Genomic DNA, 27,654 nt, shown 5'->3' with positions numbered 1-27,654 from the left:
GGACCCCAGCTATTTACAATATACATTAATGATTTGGACGAAGGAATTGAATGTACTATCTCCAAGTTTACAGATGACACTAAGCTGGGTGGCAGTGTGAGCTGTGAGGAGGATGCCAAGAGGCTGCAGGGTGACTTGGTTAGGTGAATGGGCAAATACATGGCAGATGCAGTATAATGTGGATAAATGTGAGGTTATACACTTTGGTGGCAAAAACAGGAAGGCAGATTATTATTTGAATGGTGACCGATTAGTAAAAGGGAAGGTGCAACGAGACCTGGGTGTCATGATACATCAGTCACTGAATGTAGGCATGCAGGTACAGCAGGCAGTAAAGAAAGCAAATGGCATGCTGGCCTTCATAGCGAGAGGATTTGAGTATCGGAGCAGGGGGGGGTCTTACTGCAATTGTGCAGGGCCTTGGTGAGACCACACCTTGAATATTGTGTGTAGTTTTGGTCTCCTAATCTGAGAAAGGGCATGCTTGCTATTGAGGGAGTGCAGCGAAGGTTCACCAGACTAATTTCCGGGATGGCAGGACTGACCTATGAAGAAAGTTTGGATCGGCTAGGCTTATACTCACTGGAATTTAGAAGAATGAGCGGGGAACTCATAGAAAAATATAAAATTATGACGGGACTGGCCAGGTTAGATGCAGGAAGAATGTTCCCAATGTTGGGGAAGTCCAGTACCAGGGGTCACAGTCTGAGGATAAGGGGTAATCCATATAGGACTGAGATGAGAAGAAACTTTTTCACCCAGAGTGGTGAACCTGTGGAATTCTCTACCACAGAGTTGTTGAGCCCAGTTTGTTGGATATATTCAAGAGGGAGTTAGATGTGGCCCTGACGGCTAGGGGGATCAGGGGGTACAGAGAGAAGGCTGGGGTGGGGTTCTGAGCTTGAATGATCAGCCATGATCATATTGAATGGTGGTGCAGACTCGAAGGGCCGAATGACCTGATCCTGCACCTATTTTCTGTGTTTCTAACCTGTCCAATCCCGTCGTAATTTTATACGTTTCTATGAGGTCCCCTCCCATTCTTCTAAATTCCAGTGAATATAAGCCTAGTCAATCCAGTCTTCATATGTCTGTCCTGCCATCCCAGGAATCAGTGCGGTGAACTTTCGCTGCACTCCCTCAATAGCAAGAATATCCTTCCTCAGATTAGGAGACCAAAACTGTACACCATATTCAAGGTGTGGCCTCACCAAGGCCCTGTACAACTGCAGTAAGACATCCCTGCTATACTCAAAGTCTGCATCCCATGTGGATATCAGGTCCTGGAGATTTATCGGCCTTCAATCCCATCAATTTCCTGACTAATAAGGATTTCCTTCAGTTCCTCCTTCTCGCTAGACCCTCGGTCCCCTAGTATTTCCGGAAGGTTATTTGTGTCTTCCTTAGTGAAGACAGAACCAAAGTATTTGTTCAATTGGTCTGCCATTTCTTTGTTCCTCATTATAAATTCACCTGATTCTGACTGCAAGGGATCTACATTTATGTTCTCCAATCTTTTTCTCTTCACACATCTATAGAAGCTTTTGCAGTCAGTTTTATGTTCCCTGCAAGCTTAGTTTTAAATGGGCGGCCCCTTATTCTAAGACTATGTCCCCTAGTTTTAGTTTCCCCTATGTGGAAATATCCTCCCTGCATCCACCTTGTCGAGCTCCCTCATTATCTTTTATATGTTTCAATAAGATCAACTCTCATTCTTCCAATGTGTATAGGCTCAACCTATCTTCAGAAGTAATTGAGTATTTCTGCTGTAAACCTTTTCCCATGTGTAATAATTCACATCTGTCAGTACTAAATGTAATCTGCCACTGTTCAACCCAAATAAATATTTTGTCCTCTTTTTGTAGTTCCTGGGACTCTGCCTCAAATTCAACTCCTCCTTATTTGTGACTTCTGAAGCCAATTAATTAATGTAAATTAGAAACCGTCGGGGTCCTGACACCAAACTCTGGGCATTCTATTTGATAGGCCCTTTTACATTGCAGGCCCAGTCTTCGGAGAGCAGCCTAAAAGTACTAGTTTACACATTAATTTTGCAGTTATATCCTGGATCTTGCTCCGGACTGCTGACAAAGTGCATTCTGGGGGTTGTTCATTTGCTGAGCAGTGACAGATTGGCTACTGTGCATGTACAAAATAATTGGGTCATGACATCAATGGACAATGTCAGCTGGGTATGCTGAAAATCATTGAAGTATGTTCTGCTGGTGCATGCTTGTAACATAGAAACATAGAAAATAGGTGCAGGAGCAGGTCAATCGGCCCTTTGAGACTGCACCGCCATTCAATATGATCATGGCTGATCATTCAAGCACAGAACCCCACCCCAGCCTTCTCTCCATAACCCCTGATCCATTTAGCCGTAAGGGCCACATATAACTCCCTTTTGAATATATCCAACGAACTGGACTCAACAACTTTCTGTGGCAGAGAATTCCACAGGTTCGCAACTCTCTCGGTGAAAAAGTTTCTCCTTATCTCGGTCCTATATGGCTTACCCCTTATCCTTAGACTGTGTCCCCTGGTTCTGGACTTCCCCAACATCGGGAACATTCATCCTGCATCTAACCTGTCCAGTTCCGTCAGAATTTTATACGTTTCTATGAGATCCCCTCTCATTCTTCTCAATTCCAGTGAATATAAGCTTAGTCAATCCAGTCTTTCCTCATATGTCACTCCTGCCATCCCGTGAATCAGTCTGGTGAACCTTCTCTGCACTCCCTCAATCGCAAGCACGTCCTTCCTCAGGTTAGGAGACCAAAACTGCACACAATACTCAAGATGTGGTCTCACCAACGCCCTGTACAACTGCAGCAAGACCTCCATGCTCCGATACTCAAATCCCCTCACTATGAAGGCCAGCATACCATTTGCTTTCTTTACTTCCTGCTGTACCTGCATGTCTACCTTCAATGACTGATGTCCCATGACACCCAGGTCTCATTGCACCTCCCCTTTTACTAATCTGTCACCATTCAGCTAATCTGCCTTCCTGTTTTTGCCACCAAAGTGGATAGCCTCACATTTATCCACATTATACTGCATCTGCCATGCATTTGCCCATTCACCTCACCTGTCCAAGTCACCATGCAGCCTCTTAGCATCCTCCTTGCAGCTTGCACTGCCACCCAGCTTAGTGTCATCTGCAGACTTGGAGATATTACATTCAATTCCTTCATCTAAATCATTAATGTATATTGTAAATAGCTGGGGTCCCAGCACTGAACCCTGCGACACCCCACTAGTCACTGCCTGACATTCTGAAAAGGACCTGTTTATTCCCACTCTTTGCTTCTTGTCTGCCAACTGTTTTTCTATCCACGTCAATACATTACCCCCAATACCATGTGCCTTAATGTTGCACACTAATCTCTTGTGTGGGACCTTGTCAAACGCCTTTTGAAAGTCCAAGTACACCACATCTATTGGTTCTCCCTTATCCACTTTATTAGTTACATCCTCAAAAAAACTCTAGAAGATTTGTCAAGCATGATAAAGATAGAGTACATCATTAATCAGTGTACAGCATGTCAATCTGTAAGCAAGAAACCACCATTAGATCATTACAGCCATGGAAATGGCTTCTCGGTGTGCCAAAGGATATGTATAGATTTTGCTGAGCTAGCAGGACAACAATTGTTCACTGTGATTGATAGTCATTCGAAGTGGGTAGAGATGTTTCCGATGTGGAAAATACCAACAACCATAGGCACTAAAATCAAGGGAAAAAGGGGTCCTCCTGGCTACTAATCCAACACAATCTGGCAACTTTGTCTCATCTGGCTGGTGGAGACCTGGACTGAACTGGTAGCTGAAGATCACCTTAAAACCAGTTATAACATTTATTGTCTTTCCATCCTACTCCTCTTCTCCCCTGTTGGCACCTCCTTCAATCCCCCCAACATTGATATCTGATCCTCAACAAATATCCATAGCTTGAGACCTATCAACTAGTTTCCTATCCATTTCCAGCTTTTATCTTCATCCCACCACTTTAAGCTTAAGGAGCAGTCTTTTGCGTAGAACATTATTGAAGGCTGTCGGTCTATGCCCACCAAACTGTAGGACTTTCTACAGCTGACTTGGAATGTCATTGGCTCAAGGAAAGCCCCAAAGAGGCATTGTTGCTGACTGCCCAAATAGCTGTCTCCAGTGGAGTTGGTACTGTTTCATTTTTTGGTTTTGTCCATGGATAGGCAAAGCTGAGCATGCCCATACAAGCCACTGATCCAGTTTTTATTTCAAATGTTATTTCTCTGTGCCTTTCCAGCCCTCTGGGAATGTCCGATGCTAGCAAATAATTACATTGAAAATGAGAAATTCAGCCATTATCTTATTGAACGGCAGAGCAGGCTCAAGGGACCATATGGCCTACTCCGGTTCCTGTCTCTCATGTTCTTATATACTCCAGAACCCAAATAAAGCTGATTAGAAAAGATGGATAATTCTGTGTGGTGTTAATTGGTTTCAGTCCTGGATGAGCTGAAATTTCCTCCAATTAAATACTTAAATATTGAAATCGCCATCTTTTATCCCTGATAAACTCCATTCCCTAACCACCGATTCCATGCCCCTCCCTGGCCACTGTCTCAGGCTGAAGGCCAAAATTCTGCTGCCATATCCTAATTCGCATTCACCCGTAATCCTGTGCTCACTGACCTACATTGGCTCCTGGTCTAGCAGTTTTATATATTAAAAAAAAAAATTCTCATCTGTGTTTTCAAATCTCACCATGGCCTCACTCCTCCTTGTACCTGTAACAACCTCCTAGCCCTACAACCTTCAGAACTATGTTTTCCTCCAAATATAGCCTCTTGTGCATCCCCCACCTCCTTCACCCCACCATTGACAACTTAGCCTTCAGCTGTTTGGGCCCCAAATTCTGGAATCTCCTCCCTAAGCCTCTCTGCCTCTCATCCTTCCAGATGCCTCTTAAAATCACCTATATGACCAAGCTTTTTGTCACTTGTAATGTCTATTTAGATTCGGTGTCTGTTGTCATTTTGCCATCCTGTGAAGAGCCTTGGGACATTTTACTTTGTTAACTGCGCTATCTAAATACAGGCTGTAGGGTTCCTTCTGTGCTGTAAAGTTCTATGATCTTTATCGTATCCATTGTAGGAGAATACAAAGGGCTAGACTTTCCACCACATCGCCCATCTATGACCCAAAACAGTCCTTTATTGCCTGTTTTGACTAAAAAGTGGAAACTAGGCCAGAAATATCGCCGGATAAATAGACCCCCAAGTTTCGGCTCACTTCGCCAAACTGATCGCCGATGCAAGGCCCATCCCAACTTTTGGCACAAGGCCGGTCTGATTTAAGGCCAAAAACATCGCTGTAAAATAGTTGTTTTTCCCGGGCCTGACAGAAGGGAATGGGAACTACGGTCGCCATTTTGAAGATTGGAGTGGGGAGACATCCAAAACAAACGAGCTAGATAGTTGTGAGTTATTTAAAGAGTTATTTATAGATCTAGCAACTCAGAATTTTAACTAGATTTAAATGTAATGATGGTATCCTAGTGGATAGGCATTTTTATGCTAAAAATTCATTTATAACTAGTGAAACTAATTATAATTGCACTGAGGCTGGAATAGATAAAATAGTTTAATAGATCATGTTCTGCAGTTCATTTAAAGCTATTAAAAATCATTTTTGATCGTGATGGGGCCTATGCTTTCTGTGCCATCACTCATAACTGCGCACAAGCTGGTTTCTGAAAGGAACAATCGAAGAGGTGGCAGAGAAATGCGCAGACAGAGGAGACAGAGGAGACAGCGGAGACGAGCGTACAGCCATCGAATGTACAAAGAGTCGCAATCTTACCTCAACTTGACAGAGAACGCGTGTCGAAGGAGGCTACGCTTCCGGAAGGAGGTCATCGATGAGATCTGCCAGCTGATCAAGGGGGATCTTCAACCTTCCAGCACCATCAGAATCGCACTGTCCATTGAGGTTAAGATTACTGCTGCCCTAGCCTTCTGCGCTTCGGGATCTTTTCAGGCTTCAGCTGGCGACATTTTGCCATATCTCTCAGCGCGCCACACACTGCTGCATTCGACAGGTGACTGAAGCCCTTTACGCTCGCGGGATGGACTTTATAAGCTTCCCTATGACCAGGGAGGCGCAGACCGGGAGGACTTTGAGTTTCTACAGAATAGCACACTTCCCCAAGGTGCAGGGAGCAATAGACTGCACGCACATTGCCCTGAAAGCCCCCATAAAGAACGCAGAGGTGTTTCGTAACAGAAAGGGGTTCCACTCCCTAAATGTGCAGCTTATTATCAACCACAACCAAAAAATCATGACCGTAAACACTACATTTCCTAGCAGCATACATGATGCGCGCATCCTACGTGAGAGTGCTATCCCTGACCTGTTTCTCAATCAGCCGGCAGGTCATGCTTGGATGCTGGGGGATAAGGGATATGGCCTTGCCAGTTGGCTGATGACCCCACTGCATAATCCCATCACTGAAGTAGAGAAGCGTTACAATGAAAGCCACATAGCGACACGTAACATCGTCGGAAAGACAGTTGGAGTGCTAAAGCAGCGCTTCAGGTGCCTGAACCATTCTGGTGGCAGCCTACAATACCACCCTGACCAGGTCGCTGAGTTTATTGTGTGTTGCATGCTGCATTACCCAGCTGTAAGGAGAGGGCAACTGCTGCCAGGTAGGGCTGCAGGTCCACTTGCAGAAGGAGGGGAGACTGAAGAGCCAGCCGGCGAGGAGGAAGAGAAGGCTGGAGAGGACCTAGGGGAGGGCAGTCAGTCTGGCAATGTATCCCTGGCCCCAACCCCTCCCCCGCGCCCCGAAGACCAGTACCCAGTGGCAGTTATGCGGCTAATATGCGGTTGCGTCAACAGCTCATTAACGAATGCTTTTCATGACCTTTGTGGGTATTTACATTTACATTTACATTTATAGTTAAGCAAAAGTTGCATTTGTGAAGTCATGTTTCGGCCTTGCATGCAGTTGCCTGTCATTTACATTAATGCTTAAATAAAGTAAATTTTTGTAACATTAAACGACGTTCCACTCCTGTAGTTTAATTGCTAAAATGTTATGCTTGATGTAACTGAGAACGAACAGCAATTGTTAAATTCAATAATAAATTTTATTCAACACAAATAATTTTATGAAATATTTTATCAACCCCCACCCCAAACGAACGAAGGAACAAATTTGTAAACCTATTATTACACAAACCCCCCTCCCTACCTGCGGCCACGTTTCCCTTCAGGATCTTTCCCACCCCGTGTTTTTTTACACCACCCGCCCATTTTGGTCTCCGCAGACCGAGAGAAAGCTTGGGTGCAGTGCGCGACAGCAAGACTTCCTGCCGTGGTGGAGATGACTGAGTGGAAGCAGAAGCATGAGGCTTCTCTTCAGAGTCAGGAGGAACTGTGTCCTCCGTACTCACTTGAGTGCTAGGGGTCGAGCTCTGAGCTGACACAGCACCTTGGGGTGCAGCGCTGTGTCCAGCCAGCAACGCATGCCGAAGGGCATTGGTTATGGCGGTCTGCTCCCGAATTGCCTCCGAGGTCTCCTGTGCTAACTCCATTTGCACAGAAGACCAGTTGGAGAAGTTCATGTTGAACTGGCTCCAGTTCGTGGAGAATCCATCGAACCCCTGGATAAGGTCGCGACCTATCGCGACCGTCTCTCTGCACAGGGAGATCAAGCACTCCGTCTGCCCTTCCGTGGGAGGCGATTGTTCACCTCGCTGACCCGACCTCCATTGGGTCGTCGTGCGCCTTGGCGTCACCAGCTGCACACCGCTTGTTCCCAGTGCCTCATCAGTCTCAATAGAGATGACCGCAGGTTCACCCCGCGTCCCTCAACAATTATGTCATCGTTATCATCCTCAGCTTCCTCCACCTCTTGTAACTCCTCCTGGGTATGAGGAAAGGTTTCATCATGATCATCGGAAGTGGACGGCCGATGTTCCTCCTCTTCCTCCTCCAAGGTGGCTGCTGCAGGTTCCATGGCCGTCTGCATTGCCGCAACCTTCTCGGGTTGACCTTAAAAACACGACTGACATTCTTGAAGAACTTATTAGTAGATAACGGTGATCATTAACAGGAGACGTTACATATAAATACTTCAGTACCCCATGAAACTGCTGCGGCTACATCGCCTGCTTATGCACAATGGCTGCACCAGGGCTGCATGCATGCATGCGTAGCTATACCATCACATCATTAGTATATCAAGAGTACATCACAAGTATTGCATTTTTAATTACAATTGCAGGACCTTACATGTGTAACTTAACTAAGGTTTTAAAAAATATTTTTAGTGTTCTTTGAGAAATTAAACATTACACGTTACTCACGAGACTCGAGGCTGGGTTCGGCCAGACCACGGGTGGTGGCCAAACAGCTGTCTTGTCCCACTAGCGATAGCACAGGGTCCTCAATTTCGGACCAAGGCTGCAATTGAGCAGAGCTGCCACCTGTCCTCTTCTGTTCTGCCCGGCTGATCGATATCTTCTGCAAACGAGAAGAGAGCATAGCATAAGTGAATGGACTTGGTAATTAACATTTTAGAATGACGGACTACAATTCAATGCAGGTATTAGAAGCTCGATTCATAACTAGGAAATGGAAAATTGAAGTTACTGTTAGCATGGCTTAATTAATTACCACAATAAATAAAAACAGAATTAAATTCAGTGCAGGAAATTAAAATTTTACCAAAATTTGCATGCATCATTAGAACATTAGATATATCATTTGAAATTTAAAATGCTACTTATTCTTGCTGTGGCCAACAAGCTATTCCAGCATTTGCAGCACTGGTCTGGTGTCCTCACCTCACGTCTGCTATCTCGGTCCATATTTTTCTGTAGACACGTGGCGGAAGTTCCTCATGCCCACCCCGCGTCAAGTCGTCCCACCTGGCATGCACGACGTTCACAAGGGCCTCGTTTGCCTCATCGCTGAATTCCTTTGCCCTTTTGCGATCAGCCTCACCCTCCAATGACATTTTTACTTGAATTTAAATTACTTATAAGTAACTAAATATAAGTAATAAAGTTGAGCACTTTAAATGTCTTCTGTATTACTGTTTATAATCCTAATTCAGTTAATAATCCCAATTCTGTCTCCTACCCAACTCTGCCTTCCTCCTCTCTCTCTCTCTCTCTCTCTCTCTCTCTCTCTCTCTCCCTCCCTATGCCTTTTGAGCATGTGTGATGACCCTTCACCTCCCAAAACCGTTTTTTAAAAAAAAACCTCGTGCACAGTAAGCCGTTGCTAGGGAAACCTTTTTTTTGGTTTGGACTTCCGTTTTCGGTGAGCGATTGTGAGATTACCGAAAACTCACGTCGCCCATTCCACATCACCGGGCTAAGGCCGAGTGGAAAATCGCAAAAAAAAAAATGGCCTTGTTCCAGTGTTGAAGGCTGTTCCAGTTCCAAGGCTGAAACGTCCCACGTCGCTGGAACAAGTCCCATTTTTTTCAGCCTTAGTCACCTAGTGGAAAGTCTAGCCCATATCTTTTGGCTTACTTTTTAATTCCCTTGCAGTAGTAAATCTTCATTTACCAATCTGTATTAAAGCAAAATTTGCTTCTGCTTCAAATGCAAGTTGGAAACAAAATTCTCCCATTTGTTGGTGAACTCAACAGGAGCCAACTCCTAGCTAGAATTTCTGAACACTAGTCAGTTTTTTTTTAAATTCGTCTGGCAAAATTGTTAGACAAAACTCTACTGTAGTGCTATGTCCTTGTGTGTTCAGCAGGCCTAGTCTACAGCATTAGGAGCTTGCTTTTGGGAATGGTGGGTTCGGGGAGGGGAGTTTGTTGTGGATCAGCATTACTTGCAGTTGGGACAGGTGCAGCCCGGTGAGGGTGAGCATGATAGGCCTGATGGTCTTTACTTGCTTTTGTATATTCACACAAAAAAAAATGCTTGTGATTCTTGAGTAATCCAGTTAGTTTTTTCATTGCACTCGTCCAGAACATAGCTTCTCTTTTTAAAAAAAAAAGTGTCGAGGCCAGTAATGGGACCCTTCTAAATAGAGCTGGCTTTGAGGGAAACAATCGAGATTGTATCATGAGAATGTGACCTCATTAAAGCAAGAGACCCAAATGCAGCTTTTTAGGGCATATTTTTTGGGAGTTGGATCATGTGGTGGGTTAGACACTGGTTGTTCATCTTTGGAACATGGGTTTAAATACATCCCAGAGTGGTGGAAGAAACGCCTATGTGAATTGAGTTAGGGTAGCCTTAATCCAATTCATAGTGGGCAAGGACCTACAGGACAAGACCATCGCCAGTTTGGATTTGGCAGTCTCATTCACAGTCCACAGATAAATGATGTGGGAAATGGAAGAAGTATTACTGGTGCAGTAGAGACATGGATAGAGGAGAGGGATCCTCACTGCATCTGTTCACTGTTCTGTGATCTGGGAGTGCTTAATGTTGACAGTGTGCCCGAAATCAAAAATTTCCATACTCCAGTATTAATGGCCCTCATCTTGAACACAAAAATCTATTAATTTACAGTGAGTTATAAAATTTTGGTAAACACAAAACATGTAATAACCATTGCAAAAATGTATCCCTGCAGAACTGAAACAATTGTGCATACCATCTGAAGTTGCAAGATTAATGTAATAAAAATCCTAATTTTGCAGAATTAGTTAAGTATTTGGTTCTTTTACACAGCTCATTTGCCCGAAAAGATCTTGTAATGTGACTGAACATTGGGATTTGGGATGGGAATTTCTAGTTGAGATTTTGAAGACTTTAGCATTTATTTATCGCATTGGTATAAAAAGTTTCAGTTTTTGATACATTATTGCAGAACAGATGTATGAAATGAGATGCTCCTATTTTGTCTGGATCAATGTGTAATGCAACTCTGAGTGAATGTGAATCTCGTCTTCAGTTTCTTCTTCGACGTTGATATTGTTTTGTTGCATGGAATATCTTTAGCTAAACAACAATTGTTAATGTGTAATGAGTTCCTTGTATTACATGCCCTGTTATTTAATCCACTTGGGGTCTACCAGCTGTTGTGTAATGTCCAAAATTTATTTTGTCGGAACTGCATTTTCTACTCAACTCGTGAACCAATCCTTTTCTTTATAAAAAGAGAATACACATTGCTGTTGCTTTATACTTTTATTTCTACAGTAACAATAGACATCTGTCCAAAATCAAATTATATTTTGTCTTGGAGATTGTTCATGCAAGGAAATATAGGCTAAAACCTGGGCTCTCATTGGGTAAAGCAAGATGCATTTCTTAATTGTCATAGTTTCTATTGAATTCTGCTTATTGCAAAAGGATGAGGGGTGAAAAAAAACATGAAGCCTACGTCATTCAGTGTATATCAGTCATACACTCTGGCAACACTATTTCATGGGAAAGACAGTCTTTCTCTCTCCTCTTTCTCCCCCCCCCCCCCCGACCCCGTATACACTTTCTCTCCTCGTATCCTGTGTATGCTTTATGGGCTCAAATTTCGGACTCCAGCTGGAACGGCGCATATCGGAGAGGCCTGCCTAATTTGTAGAATAAAAATTGCGCCGAATACTTACCTCGTGATTCTCTGATAGATGTAGGCCTGTTTCTAGCATGGCGCGGCGCAGCAGGAGCTGCTGGGGGTGGAACTACAGCCCTGCGTCAAAAACAGTGCCGGCAGCTGCTTGCGTGCGTAGTGGCTCCCAACCCTCCCAGCGCATCCTGGCTCCCAACCCTCCCAGCGCGTCCTGTCTCCCGGGCGACTATCCTATCCCAGGCCGAAGGGACGTCGCCCCTATCCCAGGCCAAGTGGCCTGACACATCTTACCACGTCGGCGGGGCCTGCCCGCCCGAAGAGTCGTTGGTGTCTTCTGCGTGCGGCCCCTGCCCGAAGTCCTCGGCGGGGCCTGGCTTTGTCGTCGTAGGTGGAACCCGCCCGGCCTCTCGCTGGGGGCACGCCCCGCCTGAAGAGGCGTCGGCAGCCTGGCAGCGGCTGCGTGCAGGCCCTGACCGAGGTCCTCTGCGGAGCCCGGCTTCATCGTCTTCTGCCCCCCCCCGCCTCCCCACCCCCGTTCTTCTCTCCTCTCCTTCCCCTTTCTCCCCGGTGCTGCAGTAGGTGAGAGAGATCATTTATTTATTGTGATTTTTTTTCTTTTTTTTTGGATTGATTTATTGGTTTATTTATTGATGATGGCTTTTTATTTGTAAAAGTGAAGTGTTTAATGTATGTAAGCACCCCACCCCCCCACCCACCCAAACTCTCGTTCCCTCTGCCTGATTTCTGAGTGTAGGCAAGGTTTTTCTGAGTGTACTAAAATCTACACTTACTCCAAACTAATTTAGATTGGAGTAAGTTTTTACTGCCTAAACTTGCAAAACAGGCGTAAGTGGCCGGACATGCCCCCTTTTGAAAAAAAATTTGTTCTAAAATGAAACTGTTCTAACTCACTAGAACTGGAGCAAACTGAATGCCAAGAATTGCAATTTCTAAGATACTCCATTCTAAACTAGTTGCTCCAAAAAAATAAGAGCAACTCCGGCAGAAACTTGACCCCTAATATATATCTCCTCCACCTACCCCCCCGATACCCTATGTGCACTTGTGGGTCTAGCTGGAGTCCACTGCCCAGATCCAACCTATATTTTCAATCTTAAAAAAAAAAATGGTAAACCCATTATTAAACAATTGCATTCAGGCTAAAAGGAATAGATTTATTTACAACATTGATCATACCAGAAGCAGAAACATATAACCAGAAGCTAGTGGTATAAATGCTTGACTTGTGAGATACATAAATTGTATTGAAACTTAAAAAAAAAGCCTGAAATCTTTTCAGTAACTTTTGACTGAATCTTTGCCACACTACATGGATGACTCCACAGAACCTCACTTAGCCAATTGTTTTTTGATGGTATTGGTTAAGGGAGGAGACCTAGCTCGGATGCAGGGAGAATTTCCTCCTCTTCTAGGCGTGCAAAAGAATTGTTTACGTTCATCTGAGTAGGCCTAGATTTAATGCAGTATCCATAAAGAAGGCACCTCTGATAAAGCAGCAATCTTTTGTACTGCATGATTAATAAATATATTACTATAGTTGTACAAAATTAAGGACAGAAATCTGAAATAAAAACAGAAAATGCTGGCGATACTCAGCAGGCCAGGCAGCGTCTGTGGAGAGAGAGAAACAAAGTTAACGTTTCATCAGAACAATCTTGCTATGTTGAGTGAGTCATACTGCAGATTATGTTGTAATAAGCACTACTGTTCATTGCTTATGTTCAGCTGCGTCAGTAAACTCAGCCTAGATTTAATGTCTTGTAGTGGGTGGGAATGTCTTGTTTTTTCCATAAAAGGAAAAGTAAGGCCTGGTGGAATTTGCAGCTGAGTCATTTCCTTGCAATGGAATTCTACTGAAGAGTAGCCTTTCGCGTGTTGTTTTTTTCCAATTGTTTTTTTAATCTCAGCTGAAGAAAGTATTATTGGTCATGAGTTTGCAGTTTTCCCAGAAAAATGAATGAAAAGCAAAAAACGAATGGAAAGCAATCTTTAAAATACAGCGTAGTCTTTGAATGGCATGTAATAAAGATTAAATTTGAATTTGTAAACTAGCATGCTAGTTATTTGACTTGCTTTTATTTTGGGTTCGAGCCTCCCATTTCAAACATCTGTGCTTTTGTATGCTATTTTTAGATTCCTCCCCCCCCCCCCCCTTAACTTAAAAGCACTTAAATGAATTGCCCAAGTTGCAGTATTTTTGCTCATACACTGATTCGCAAAAGAAACCCAGTTATTTAAAAAATGCCTATCTACAAGTTGTTTGTGAAACCTTATTCATGACTGAAGTAGGGGTTTAATCCTATCTTCTGGTCCAAACTACTTCATGGATATGAAAACAAAACCTCGGATATGATTGCTTTCAAAGTTGTAGGTTCCAGGAGTATTTGTAAACATCTCTTCTTTTCAAAAGAAAGATTATAATGAAAAAAAGTCATGATTTTGAACAGTACGGGGAAAGGGAGGTGAAAAAATCCTCCCACTTTTTCCAGGGCAGTCGATGGGGAGAAGAGGAGGGACACACAATTCACAATTAAAATTGGGCAAATAGAAACTGAACTATTTCGCATAAGCAGTCCTATCTTTACAGCACTACTAACTTCACAATGTGTAGTCGAAGCATAGAGTACGGATGCATTTAAGGAGAAGCTAGATAAGCACATGAGGGAGAAAGGCATAGAATGATATGTTGATGGGGTTATAGAATCATAGAAATTTCTGGCACAGAAGGAGGCCATTGTATATGCCAGCCGAATAAGAGCTATGAAGCCTAATCCCACGAACCAGCTCTTGGCCCATAGCTTTGTAGTTTACGGCACTTCAAGTGCATCTCCAAGTACTTTTTAAATGTGATGAGAGTTTCTGCCTCTACCACCCCTTCAGGCAGTGAGTTCCAGGCCACCACTACCCTCTGGGTGAAATAAATTCTCCTCAACTCACCTCTAATCTGTCTACCAATTACTTTAAATCTATGCCCCCTGGTTATTGATCTTTCTGCTAAGGGAAATAGATCTTTCCTATCCACTCTTATCTTGGCCCCTCATAATTTTATACACCTCAATTAAACCTCCTCTCAGCCTCCTCTGTTCCAAAGAAAACAGCACCAGCCTATCCAATCTTTCCTTATGGTTAAAATGTTCCAGTCCTGAGAAATATCCTCATAAATCTCCTCTATACCCTCTCTAGTGCAATCACATCTTTCCTGTAATGTGACCAGAACTGCACGCAGTGAGCTGTGGCCTAACTCATGTTTTATACTGTTCAAGCATGACCTCCCTGCTCTTGTATTCTATGCCTCGGCTAATAAAGTGAAGTATCCCGTATGCCTTCTTGACCACCTTATCTACCTGTCCTACCTTCAGGGATCTATGGACATGCAGTCCAGGGTTCCTCTGTTCCTCTACATTTCTCAGTATCCTACCATTTATTGTGTATTCCCTAGCCTTGACAGCCCTCCCCAAATGCATTACCTCACACTTTTCCACATTGAATTCTATTTGCCACTTTTCTGCCCACCTGACCAGTCCATTAATATCTCCCTGCAGTGACGGCTTTCTTCCTCACTATCAACCACATGGCCAATTTTTGTATCATCTGCAAACTTATTTTTCATGCCCCCTACATTGAAGTCTAAATCATTGATATTCTGTATACCACGAAAAGCAAGGGACCTAGTACTGAGCCCTGCAGAACCTCACTGGAAACTGCCTTCCAGTCACAAAAACACCCATCGACCATTACCCTTTGCTTCCTGCCAATTTTGGATCTAACTAAGTGAGACTTGGGACAACAGACTGAAATCTCAATATATGAAACAATATGAAATTCCTTCATTATTTTTTAGCATCATAGATTTTTTTTGCCACTTTCCCTTGGATCATTGGGCTTTTACTTTTCTGTTCAGTCTACCATGTGGGACCTTGCCAAAAGTATTGCTCAAATACATGTAGACTACATCAAACGCGCTACTCTCATTGACCTTCCTCGTTACCTCCTCAAAAGATTGTCAAGTTAGTCAGATGTGTCCTTCCCTTAACAAATCCACGCTGACTGTCCTTGATCCGTGCCTTTCTAAATGCCGATTAATACTCTTCCTCAGAATTTTTTCCAATAATTTACCCACCACTGAGGTTAGGCATCGTAGGAATACAAAGCTCTAAAATGTGATCTGAGAATGCAGTTTTCTTAGCAGATTGGAGCAAAACAGGCATTCTCCCTTTTATGAAGTAGTTGGTTAGTTGAAGAGGAATGGGAGGAGGGTTATGTGGAACATAAACCATGGCAGACTAGTTGGGCCGAATGGACTGTTTGTATGCTGCCGACCTGGACCCAAAATTCCACATGGACTTTTTTTGGTGCAGTTGTTGAGGTATGTCCAATTTTTTTTTTTAGTGGCCCGACGGTGCCAAAGGAAAGTTCCAAGTTTTGCCGGCATAACCATTCATTTTGAAGTAGTGCAGATGAGCTTAAGGTCTGTGAAGCTTAAGGTCTGCGTTAAAAAATGAGGGACACGCACTGAAGATCTGAGGCACAAATAAAGCATTTCCCCATTGTAAAATAGATTACTAAGTGAGACTTGGGACAACAGACTGAAATCTCAATATATGAAACAATATGAAATTCCTTCATTATTTTTTAGCATCATAGATTTTTTTTCACCTCTACTGTGCCGGTGCCGCTGCCATCCCGAGCCAAAAGGGCCCCGCACCGGCCGCACCTATCCCGGACCGAAAGGCCCCTGCACTGGCCTGCCATCCCAGGCTGAAAGGACTACACTCCCCCTCCCTGCGCCAGCAGTCTTCTCTCCGCCGATTTCCTTAAGTGTAGGTAAGGTTTTTCAGAAGGGTGCAGTGCGCCATTTTAGAAAAAAATTGTACTTGACCAAACTTGCTAAAATGGCGCACCCGGCAGGTTCCACCCCCAGTGACTTAAAAAAATCGGACGTACCTACATTAGAATGGCGCAGAGATTTTGGTGAAACTTGCAGATTTTAGTCTGCTCTTTAAAAAAAAAACAGTGGAGGCCAAAAAAAGGTGCAGAATGGTGGCGAAAATTCAGCCCTCTGTAATTCTTTGTAATTTGGCTATACACTTCCTTTTATTGACTTTTTGATCACGATTGAATGATTACTCCGTAATCTCTCGAGCAGCAGTTTTTATTTGAAAAATGAGCTCCTATTCCAAGTTAGTACAGTTTTGTTGGGTGTATATTGTGGATTGTATAGAGTTGTGATAGAAATTCTATTTTATGAAGGGAGAATGTCTGTTTTGCTCCAACCTGCGAAGAAAACTGCATTCTCTGCGAGATCGTATATTTTGGAGTATTCCTACGATGCTGCAAGCATCTGGGAGATATTGCATTGTATCGTGTTGAGACACTTGGAGCAAGAACCTGGGCCTAGGGATTGGTAGGGTAATGTGTGATGACGAGGAAAGTGTGCAGGTGGGAAAGGCAGGACCTATTGATAACAAAAAGGCTGGAGGTACATTGAGCAAAGAGTTGAAAGTTGCCTTAGACATGCTGGAGCAGGCAAGTCTGTATTATGCTCGGAGGGCGATTTGGGAAGAGACAGTACTAGCAGCTCTGCACTGAGACTGTCTGAGTAGTAGGAAGGGCAGGCAATGGGGATAGGTTGCTGGTAGGTAGATGATTACTATAGACCAGTGAGTTATTTGGAGGGTGTGTGTGTCTGTTTTATTCATGGTTAAGTTTGTCTTCATGGGGTCCTGCCAGCTCTATCTCCAAGGCTGGTACTTGCTGTTATCTAGAATGGTGCCTGCTAGTCTCTTAATGATGTCCTGTTGCCTCTCCCCATTGCTACAGTCCCAAATGTGTCATCTCTCCCCTTGCATCCTGCTCCCTATTCATCATTACTCCCAGACCAGACTCACTTGTCCCACACTGAGAAAATCCAAAGAGCTGCATTCCTGGCTGTGACCCTGAACCAGCTTTGAACACTGTTAAATATTAAGCGGGTGTAACTTTAAAGCTGGTCATGACTTAGAATATAACTTTTTTGATTTTTGTGAAGATATGCGCAATTGCTAAAAGAACACTGTACTCTTAGATTTTAAGAAACTTCTTAGCTTGTTGCTAGATATTCCCTAGTGTAAAACTTTAGGGGGGGAAGGGGAAGAAGGGAGCCTTCATCTTGCTTCATCTCTTCACCTCCCAGAAAAAAAAAGTTGAGTACAAAAGCAAAATTCTGTGGATGCTGGAATCTCGAATAAAAACAGAACTCAACATAGAGTTCAGAAATTTCAGAGCGCAACCGCTGCCAATCTTTGGCTCCCTTCTCCCACCCCCCCCTCAGATCCTGTTTCTTTTTTTTTTCCTTGTCTCTAATGGCAGTTGGTCATTATCCCGCCATTCACACTGGAGCAGAAGAAGCAGCGTGGCGGCATGGCCTGGCAATCTGCGTGGCCCCCAGCCTGCGAGCACTATCGGAACAGGCCGGGGAGCAGCGTGGCGGCGTGTCACTCCAGGGAGCAGCATGTGCTGGTGCAGGAGAGCCAGGGCTGTGAAGAGGGCGACCGGATTGGACGTCACCAAGATCCAGGTCAGATGATTGGAGCGTGGGCAGGTACAGCAGGAGCGGCGAGAGTTTGTAGAGGGACGTGATCAGGGCCCAGGAGAAGCGCGGACCCAGGGGCAGCACGGGCCAGGTCACACTGCGATATGTGTGTGCACTAGGTATGTGCAGCAGAGCTGGTCTCCAGTCATCCTTGCCACTGGACCAAGACCTAGCTCTGTCAAGCCCGAGTGGTGGCTGGTGTGCAACCACACTTTATAAAAAAAAAAAAATCCAAGCACAGGCATCTTCCACCCTCCAGGATGTAGTTTGGGATCTGGAATATTTGATCCTTCATTGAAACACCTGTGAACTCATTCCTTTTTGGCGTGGAAGCAAGTCATCCTCGTTTCGAGGGACTGCTTATGATGATCTTGACTAATGTTTTTCTAACTCCTGGCATTACCATTTGAATTTGGGCCATCATCCCATTCGCCTCTCTAATCTCCTATCTTCCAACCTATCACAGAACTTGCCTTTTGTTCTTTCTTCCCCATCCCTTTTCAGTGCTTGTTAAGAATCTGTTCTTTCTGAACACACTCCAGTTCTGATGAAGGGTCATCAACCTGAGATGTTAACTCTGCTTCCTCTCCACAGATGTTGCCTGACCTGCTGAGCTTTCTAGCACTTTCTGTATATATTAAAAAAAAAAGTCAAGTGTTCATTCATTTTTTTTCTTCTCTTCCCCTATACCACTCCGACACCTATCTCTGCTCACCCTTGCCAGTTCCTGACTGACCTGGTAACTCGCTTTATGTTCTTTTAAAACATTTATTTTTAAACTGATTGTAATAAAATTGAAGATCTTGTAGCTGGGGGGGGGGGGGGGGCGCGGGCAGTGGGGTGACTAGAGAGACACTTTCTATAACTATGAATGTGGCTGTAGTGCTTTTCTTAGTGATATTCCAAGACCCCATTCCTGAGATTTGGAATCCTACCAGTATTCCCACATCTAATTGTCCCAACACCCAATGATCCTGCACCTCACTGATGCTTTTTTTCTCCACTACTGCGCTCCCAACATGCTGCTACTCAGATCCTAGAACTTCCCTCACCAATACTCCCACACCCTCCTATTCACCCCCGCTGCTCCCACCTGTAGATCAGTCTCCCGACACTCCCTAACTAAATCAACCCCCACCCCCTCGATACCTCAATGTTGTCTTATGTATCCGCACCCTGGAATATCTTTCTGTGACTCCTGCATTTTCGTTTTTTTTCCCCCCAAGAGACCTGCTATTCAATATATAACTAAACACATCATATAAGGCCACTGATTTATAGTATGAACATAACTGTAAAAATAACATCTTTTAAAAGGGGGACAAGTTCGACTGCAGCAACTACAGAGGAATCTCCCTGTTGTCGGCCACTGGTAAAGTCATTGCTATAATCCTACTCAACCGTCTTCTGTCTGGCTGAAGAGCTCCTCCCAGAGTCGCAGTGCGGATTCTGTCCACTACGGGGTACAACGGATATGATCTTCGGCGCGACAACTGCAAGAGAAAGGCAGGGAACAGCACCAACTCTTGTACATGGCCTCCTTTGACCTCGCATAGGCCTTGACACTGTTAACAGTGAGGGACTGTGGAGCGTCCTCCTCCGTTTCGGCTGCCCCCCAAAAGTTTCTTGCCATCCTCTGCCTGTTCCACGATGACATGTAAACCGTGATTCTGACCAGCGGATCCAACACAGACCCAGTCCACATCCGGACCGGGGTCAAGCAGGGCTGTGTCATCGAGCCAACCCTCTTGTCGATTCTTCTCGCAATACTCCATCTCGCGCTCAACAAGCTCCCCGCTGGCGTGGAACTAAACTTGCGAACCAGTGGGAATCTGTTCAACCTTCGTCGCCTCCAGGCTGGATCCAAGACCGTTTCATCCTGTGTCATCGAACCACCGTATGCAGATGACGCTTGCATCTGTGCACATTGAGGCTGAACTTCAAGCCATCGTCAACATCTTTACCGAGGAGTATGAAAGCATGGACCTTACACTAAACATCCGTAAGGCAAAGGTCCTCCACCAACCTGACCCCGCCACACAGCACTGCCCCTCCCCACCCCCAGTCATCAAAATCCACGGCGCGGCCTTGGACAACGTGGACCACTTTCCGTACCTCGGGAGCCTCCCATCACCAAGGAGAGACATCAACGACGAGGTCCAACACCACCTCCAGTGCGCCGGCGCAGCTTTCGGTCATCTGAGGAAGAGAGTGTTCGAAGACCAGGCCCTCAAATCTGGCACCAAGCTTATGGTCTGCAGGGATGTAGTGATATGGCTTAGAGATGTGGACCATATATAGTAGACACCTCAACTAGCTGGAGAAATACCACCAACGATGTCTCCGCAAGATCCTGCAAATCCCCTGGGAGGACCAACGTCAGTGTTCTCGATCAGGCCAACATCCCCAGCATCGAAGCACCGACCACACTCGACCAGCTCCGTTGGGTGGGCCACATCGTTCGCATGCCCGCATGAGACTCCCAGAGCAAGCACACTACTCTGAACTCCTACACGGCAAACAAACCCCAGGTGGGCAGAGGAAATGTTTCAAGGACATCCTCAAAGCCTCCTTGATAAAGTGCAACATCCCCACCGACACTTGGGAATCCCTGGCCAAAGATCGCCCTAAGTAGAGGAAGTGCATCCGGGAGTCTCGTTGCTGAGAGCATGCAGAAAACGAGCGCGTGTGGCAAACCAGACTCCTCACCCACCCTTTCCTTCAACGACTGTCTGTCCCACCTGTGATAGAGACTGTAATTCCCGTATTGGACTCTAGAGTCACCTGAGACTCAGAGTGGAAGCAAGTCTTCCTCGATTTTGAGGGACTGCCTATGATGTAATTTTAGCTCAAAATATTACCCACACTCTTTTATATAATGCTCCATAATAAAATCCAATTTAACTAAATGATAAATTATTGACCCTAATAACTTTGCATGCTACACAGCAAAAAACAGTTTGTCCTCCAAGTCACTAAGCAACATAATGGGAGATTCCGTAGTCGTAGCTCTCACATCCTGTAAGAGTAATAATTCCTGTCATACCTGTCTGCCACATTTTAAATTTGTTATTTATCTATCCTATTTCTTGTATTTAAATCTGGCTTATTCTTTTAACATTACTCACTCCAGGTGTGGGCCTCCCAGCTGTTGATTTGTTGGGTCTCTTTTCTGACTTGAGCTGCGACTGCCTCAGCCTACTAATTGGCTGGCCTTTGACAGCATTTCGAGTTAGTAAGTTCTTTAAATTCTGCCAGTCCCTGCCCTTTGGCTTTACGCTGGTGCTGATGCTGCCAAATTTTGGATGAGATTCTTCAACTTGACTTAAATCCCTGGTCCACATACAGTTGACCCTTGGCTGTAAAAATGAAGTTGACCATAGCCCTCACCTTTTTTGGGTCTGGATCAATGTTCCCTGTAATTCTTTTTGGCTGCATGGCTCATTCATGAACTTTAACATTGCAAAAGCCAGTTCCGTGGGAGTGGCAGAGAGCCGCACAGTTTATGGTAACATTGGTCTAGATTCTTTCCAGCATCCATGGGGGACTTAGTCAAGGGGCACTGAATGCCTGCAAATGACAAGGCAAGTAACTGATGTCCTGTTCCGTAGAGCTAGGGAGTTAATCGGATTTGGAATGGCCGCTGTGGAGCAAAGGCAGAGGGCATTATTTTCTACAGGATTATTGTCTTCCCTAGATTTCAGGGTGCAATCAACAATTTGCACTAAAGACTCCCCATCTGAACTCAAAGGTACATGAATTCCCTGAACCTTCATGTGGTCTGTACATCTTGCATCCCAAAATTCTTGTGCAAATAAACCAAATTTAATGAAATAAAGTACAGGTGCAGCGCCTAAAATCCGGGACCAAGGCCGTTCCGGATTTCGGGCTTTTCTGGACTTTCGATCGTCTTTCTGACGTCACTAATCCGGAAACACCCGTGCCCAGGTTCGGATATTTCCGGATTTCGGAACGCAAGAATGGGAGTGGGGGGCGGGGTTACCTGCCGAGGAGGTCGCTGAGGATGTTGGGTGGGCTGGATCCGCTGAGGAGGTCGTCGAGTGGGCCCCGTCGAGGAGGTGTTTGGGCGGGATGGCCCCGCCGAGGAGGTGTTTGCGGGGGCCGGCGAGGAGGCCTCGAAGTAAGGGCAGCGGTGGTGGGGCCCCGAGGTTGGCAGGGTCGTCTGGTCCAGATTCCGGAATACTTTACAGATTCCGGATGGCCCTGCCACCGTATCAGTCTGGATTCTGGAACATTCCGGAACTCCGGATTCTGGGCACTGCACCTGTACATGGTATAATATGCCTCTTTACCTATGAATTTGCACTTTATTATGTCTTTGGGATATCCTGAAATGGTTTAAGACCAAGCAATTTCAATTAAAGTGCAGTCACTCTCCATGAATGCAGCAGCTAATTTGCACACAGCAAGGCCCCACAAATAGCAAATGAATGAATGACCAGCTTGTCTTGTTTTGTCATCAATTCCAGCTTTGTTCTATATTTCAATTTACTCTGGTTATTTGTTTTTCTATTTATAAAATGTGAATGTGTAATTTTAACCTAATGAATTAACATTTTCCAGTTTGTAAAATTACAATATTCTCTTTTAAAATAGGTGAAATGATGAGGAGTGCTTCATCGGAGTTTGCGGAAGATCCTTGCTCTGCTATGAAACGTGGCAATATGGTTCGAGCTGCACGAGCATTGTTGTCTGCTGTTACTCGCCTTCTTATTCTGGCTGACATGGCAGATGTTTATAAACTACTTATACAACTGAAAGTAGTAAGTTCTGTACTGAATGTTTTGCCATTTAGTCTGAGAACTGTCTGATTCTGTATTAAAATATGTAGCTGTTTTAAAAAAAAAAAAAAATTGTGCATACAATTATTTGCATGAGGCATTAAGATATTCACTGTTCTGATATGTGACTTCTGGGAATGGAAGGGTGATTCAGTTCTGGAAATTTCAGAGATGTAGCAAGCTTGATTAAAAATTGAACCATATATATGTTGACTGACTCTCAGATGATTGGAAATAGTCACTGTTAACAGGAGATCTTTGTATTTTGTATAATACACTTTAGGGACTGGGTGGACTGTGGATTAGATACTTGCCTTTTACCTCTGACCTAGAATCAAATCCAGCCCACAATTTGAGGCAGTAATTTTAATTCCCAGACTCTGCTGAAGTACATAAATAGAACAAAGCTTGAGCAAATAGATAGTCTGAACTATTCAGTGGACTTGTTGCCTTACAGTTCAGACAGCCATCTATTCTATATTTAACATTGTTCTAAATAATTGTTTCTGACTTTTTTTTTCACAATGAAATGAGGTTATTTAGTCTAAGAAGAATTAGTGTTTGAAGTAAAACAACAATGGTAATAAATTGCTCCATTCATGGGTTGATAAACTCCATGAGGTAAATGTTGAATATGCTGATTACGGTGAAAGGAATTTGACCTTCAGTATTAAGTTTCACAAATGAGTATTGTAATGTATAGTTATTTCTTTGTTTTTTTATTTGGAAGTGACGTAAAATGCAAGGGTTTGTATAATTTATGTAAGTTACAGAATCCTTTCACAATCTAGTATTGTAACTGACCAAATTCCACTTTCAGAAGGTACAATATGTTATCTATAAACCAGATTTTATTAATTTAGTTTTTAAGAATACATTACACACTGACCCATAGAAGGGTAGAGGGTGGGGGAGAAGGAAGAGACATAATGCACATTTTCAGTTTCAACTGTCCAGTATTTTGAGTCAACTTCCAACAACCACTAAATACTTAGGATGCGTCCGCATAGATATAAAGATGCTTTGGCTATAGTTGCAAGAACTTGGTCCCATGCCTCACTTCCTGCCACTGTTCAATTCATCTCGCCCTCTAATAAGCTTGGGGAAAGAAGGGATGATAAAATAAAAGCAAATAAATCTTCTTGGCAACCTTAAATTTTGGTGTTGTGGAGGTGGGGGGAGGGGGCGGGCGGGTGGAAGAAAGAGTTGTCTGAGGCACCAGGAGGAGGAAATTTGCAGCATATTTCTGCATAATCCTTGGCTCCCAATGAACAAGGGTCTTTTGTCAACTGATATTTCTGCTATTCCTATTGCACTTTGAAGTTACTTGCACACCATATATGCATCAGTCCAAGACCACCCCACTTCACCCAAATATCCAGTGAAATGCATATCGGCTTGAATGGTGCCCCATTAGTAACAGTGATTCTCCTCAGTACTGGAAACTTGATTGCAATGCATATTGACTGTTCAATTCACTGCTGTACATTGGGCGAGTAGAGTGAGAGACTGGAAACTAGAGGGGACAAGCTATGCTGGAGAGGACAGAATAGATGGGAGGGTACCCAGGAACAGATTAATAGCTGAGTGATTTGCCATATACCATCCACTGCAACAGACCCATGAGCATGATCAGCCCACTCCAATTATCTGAATTTCTAGTCTAGAGATTTTTGTACTGTATTGCCTTGTGTGTTTGTTCGTGTCGGATGCATATATAATCAGTGACTGGTTTTCTAGGTTGAAGAAACCCTTGTAAAAGTGAGGAATGCCAACAGTGAGCAAGAGCTTGGAATACAATTTAAGGCACTGAAACCTGAGGTGGACAAACTGAACCTTATGGCAGCCAAAAGACAGCAGGTATGAATAAAATATTGTCATCAGCAGGTCAGGCAGCATCTGTGGAGAGAGAAACAGTTAACATTTCAGATCGATGATCTTTCATCAGAATTCCAGCATCCGCAATATCTTGCTTTGGTTGCTGGCGAAAGGTCATTGACCTGAAACGATAACTCCTCTTTCTCGCTCCACAGATTCTGCCTGACCTGTTGAGTATTGCCAGCATTTTCTGTGTTTATTTCAGATTTCTAGCAACTGCAGTATTTTGTTTTTTGGCGTCTTTTTCAAGATGTTTAACATAATCCCTCTTATCTATGCCTCATTCACTTGGACAACATGCATTTTTGTTTAAAAAAAAAACAATCCTTGGCTCTTTTGAAAAGTGTTTTTTTCGATGCTCAGTTTATTGAGAACTCTTAATAGGAGAAAGATTGTGAAAAAGCCTTTAATCTGCCAAACTGAAGAATGTTGGTGTAGTTATGTTGTGGATACTGGGTGGGAGAGATTAAAACTAGACATGGCCAAATGTCAACTGAAACCATATTAATGCCAGTTGTTGGGTAATCTGCAGCTCTGATCTAAAGGAAATTGTAAGAAGTTGAGTGGCTCCTTTGGAAATTGAAGGGAGGCATCTAGAATAAAAATGCAGTAGAGTAAGGTTTATCATTACTGAGATATATAAATATTCATTTTAAAATCTTGGTGTAAGTTTAAACATATCTTATGGCATTTTTTTTTAGGAATTGAAGGATATTCATCATAGAGACCAAATGGCTGCAGCACGAGGAGTTCTGCAGAAGAATATCCCTATGCTTTACACTGCTTCACAGGCTTGTCTCCAGCACCCAGATGTGGCTGCATACAAAGCCAACCGGGATTTGATCTATAAGCAATTGACACAGGCAGTTACCGGCATTTCAAATGCAGCCCAGGCAACTACATCAGAGGATGTCAACCTTGGTCAGCAAAGCAGCGCTGGTGAACTGGCAGATGCTCTGAATCGCTTTGATGTGAGTACTTTCGATTAAAAACGTTTTAAAGTAGATACTAATCTTTGGAGTTAAGGAAATACTTTTAATATCCTAACCAGTTCCGTGAAAGGTTTGTATTGCTTGCAAATGATCATATGAACTTGGATCACTGCTTTATTCTTGTTGCTTGTCAATGAGCACAATGCAACTCAAATCAAACTTGGGGTCAACTCTTAATTAGAGCTTCAAAAACAGGTAGAGAGTAATGATTGGGAATTATTTTGACAATGCATAGTCTGCAGGCCAACAGGCTACCTTCATGTGGCCTGCAAAGCCCCTACTGGTTCTTTGCACCTTTCACCTTGTGCACAAAGTTGATTTTCAGCTTCAGGCTGTAAAACTTTCCAGCACTGAAAGGCTGTTCAATCTTTGGTGGACTTCGACTCATCGGGGAGCAGCTTTTACCAATTATCCAGACATGGGGAATTTCAAGAGCTGAGGCTCAAGGTACCTAGTTTTCAAAGTTTAGGAAAGAATGATGGATGGCAAGACTTGATTTTTTTTTTTCCTGCACAGAAGTGGGGGAGGGTGGGGGTGTCTGGATTTTTTTAAAATGTCTGATATCTTGCATTTTATCTATCAGGAGGACGGACTGTCGTTTTCTTGTGTATGGGGAGATCTGTCTTTTTGTGTGTAGGGTTTGAATTTTGGGTAATTATGTGTGGCCGTAGCCCATTCTTGGGTTTTGATGTGTATGAGACCCCCTATACCAAAACACTTGACATCCCTGATGTCGAAGACACAAGTTTGCTGCAGTTATCTAATACCTGCCAAGCATTCAAATGTGGCTGTGATTAAGTGTGTCATCTGTGTGAGATCTCTTGCACAGACTGCTAACCAAACTGGTAGCAATGCGGTGGAGGAAGATTTCCTGGAGTGTATTAGGGATGGTCTTCTAGACCAATATGTCAAGGAACCAACTAGCGGGCTGGCTATCCTAGACTGGGTGATGTGTAATGAGAAAGGACTAATTAACAATCTTGTGCGAGGCCCCTTGGGGAAGAGTGACCATAATATGGTAGAATTCTTTATTACGATGGAGAGTGACAGTTAATTCAGAGACTAGGCTGCTGAACTTGGAAAGGTAACTTCGATGATCTGAGACGTGAATTGGCTAGAATAGACTGGCGAGTGATATTTAAAAGGTTGATGGTGGATAGGCAATGGCAAACATTTAAAGATCACATGGATGAACTTCAACAATTGTACATCCCTGTCTGGAGTAAAAATAAAACTGGGAAGGTGGCTCAACAGTGGCTAACAAGGGAAATTAAGGATAGTGTTAAATCCAAGGAAGAGGCATATAAATTGGCCAGAAAAAGCAGCAAACCTGAGGACTGGGAGAATGTTTTAATACAGCAGAGGAGGACAAAGGGTTTAATTAGGAGGGGGAAAATAGAGTATGAGAGTTAGCTTGCTGGGAACATAAAAACTGACTGCAAAAGCTTCTATAGATATGTGAAGAGAAAAAGATTAGTGAAAACAAACTTAGGTCCCTTGCAGTCAGATTCAGGTGAATTTATAATGGGGAACAAAGAAATGGCGGACCAGTTAAACAAATACTTTGGTTCTGTTTTCACGAAGGAACACACAAATAACCTTCCAGAAATACTAGGGGACCGAGGATCTAGTGAGAAGGACGGAACTGAAGAATATCCTTATAAAGTTGGAAATTGTGTAAGAGAAATTGATGGGGTTGGACAAGGGAGAACCAGTGGATGTGGTGTATTTGGACTTTTAAAAGGCTTTTGACAAGGTCCCACACAAGAGATTGGTGTGCAAAATCAAAGCACATGGTATTGGGGGTAATGTATTGACGTGGATAGAACTGGTTGGCAGACAGGAAGCAGAGTGG

General features: G+C 43.8%; 1 protein-coding gene across 1 annotated transcript in view; it reads left to right on the top strand.

Moving 5' to 3' along the window:
- The window catches only part of ctnna1 (catenin (cadherin-associated protein), alpha 1), a 197,386-nt gene that overhangs the window by 29,987 nt on the left and 139,745 nt on the right, over positions 1–27,654 (top strand). Inside the window, exons 4-6 of the mRNA XM_070878385.1 lie at positions 22,745–22,911; positions 24,670–24,789; positions 25,509–25,778. Of these exons, the coding sequence (XP_070734486.1) occupies positions 22,745–22,911; positions 24,670–24,789; positions 25,509–25,778 (557 nt within the window). The remainder of the gene's footprint in view (positions 1–22,744; positions 22,912–24,669; positions 24,790–25,508; positions 25,779–27,654) is intronic.

Source organism: Pristiophorus japonicus, chromosome 4 (genome assembly GCF_044704955.1).
Source record: "Pristiophorus japonicus isolate sPriJap1 chromosome 4, sPriJap1.hap1, whole genome shotgun sequence".
NCBI classification, from domain to species: Eukaryota; Metazoa; Chordata; class Chondrichthyes; family Pristiophoridae; genus Pristiophorus; species Pristiophorus japonicus.
Note: the sequence above shows the minus strand (reverse complement) of the source record. Positions and strands in the feature narration are given on the sequence as shown.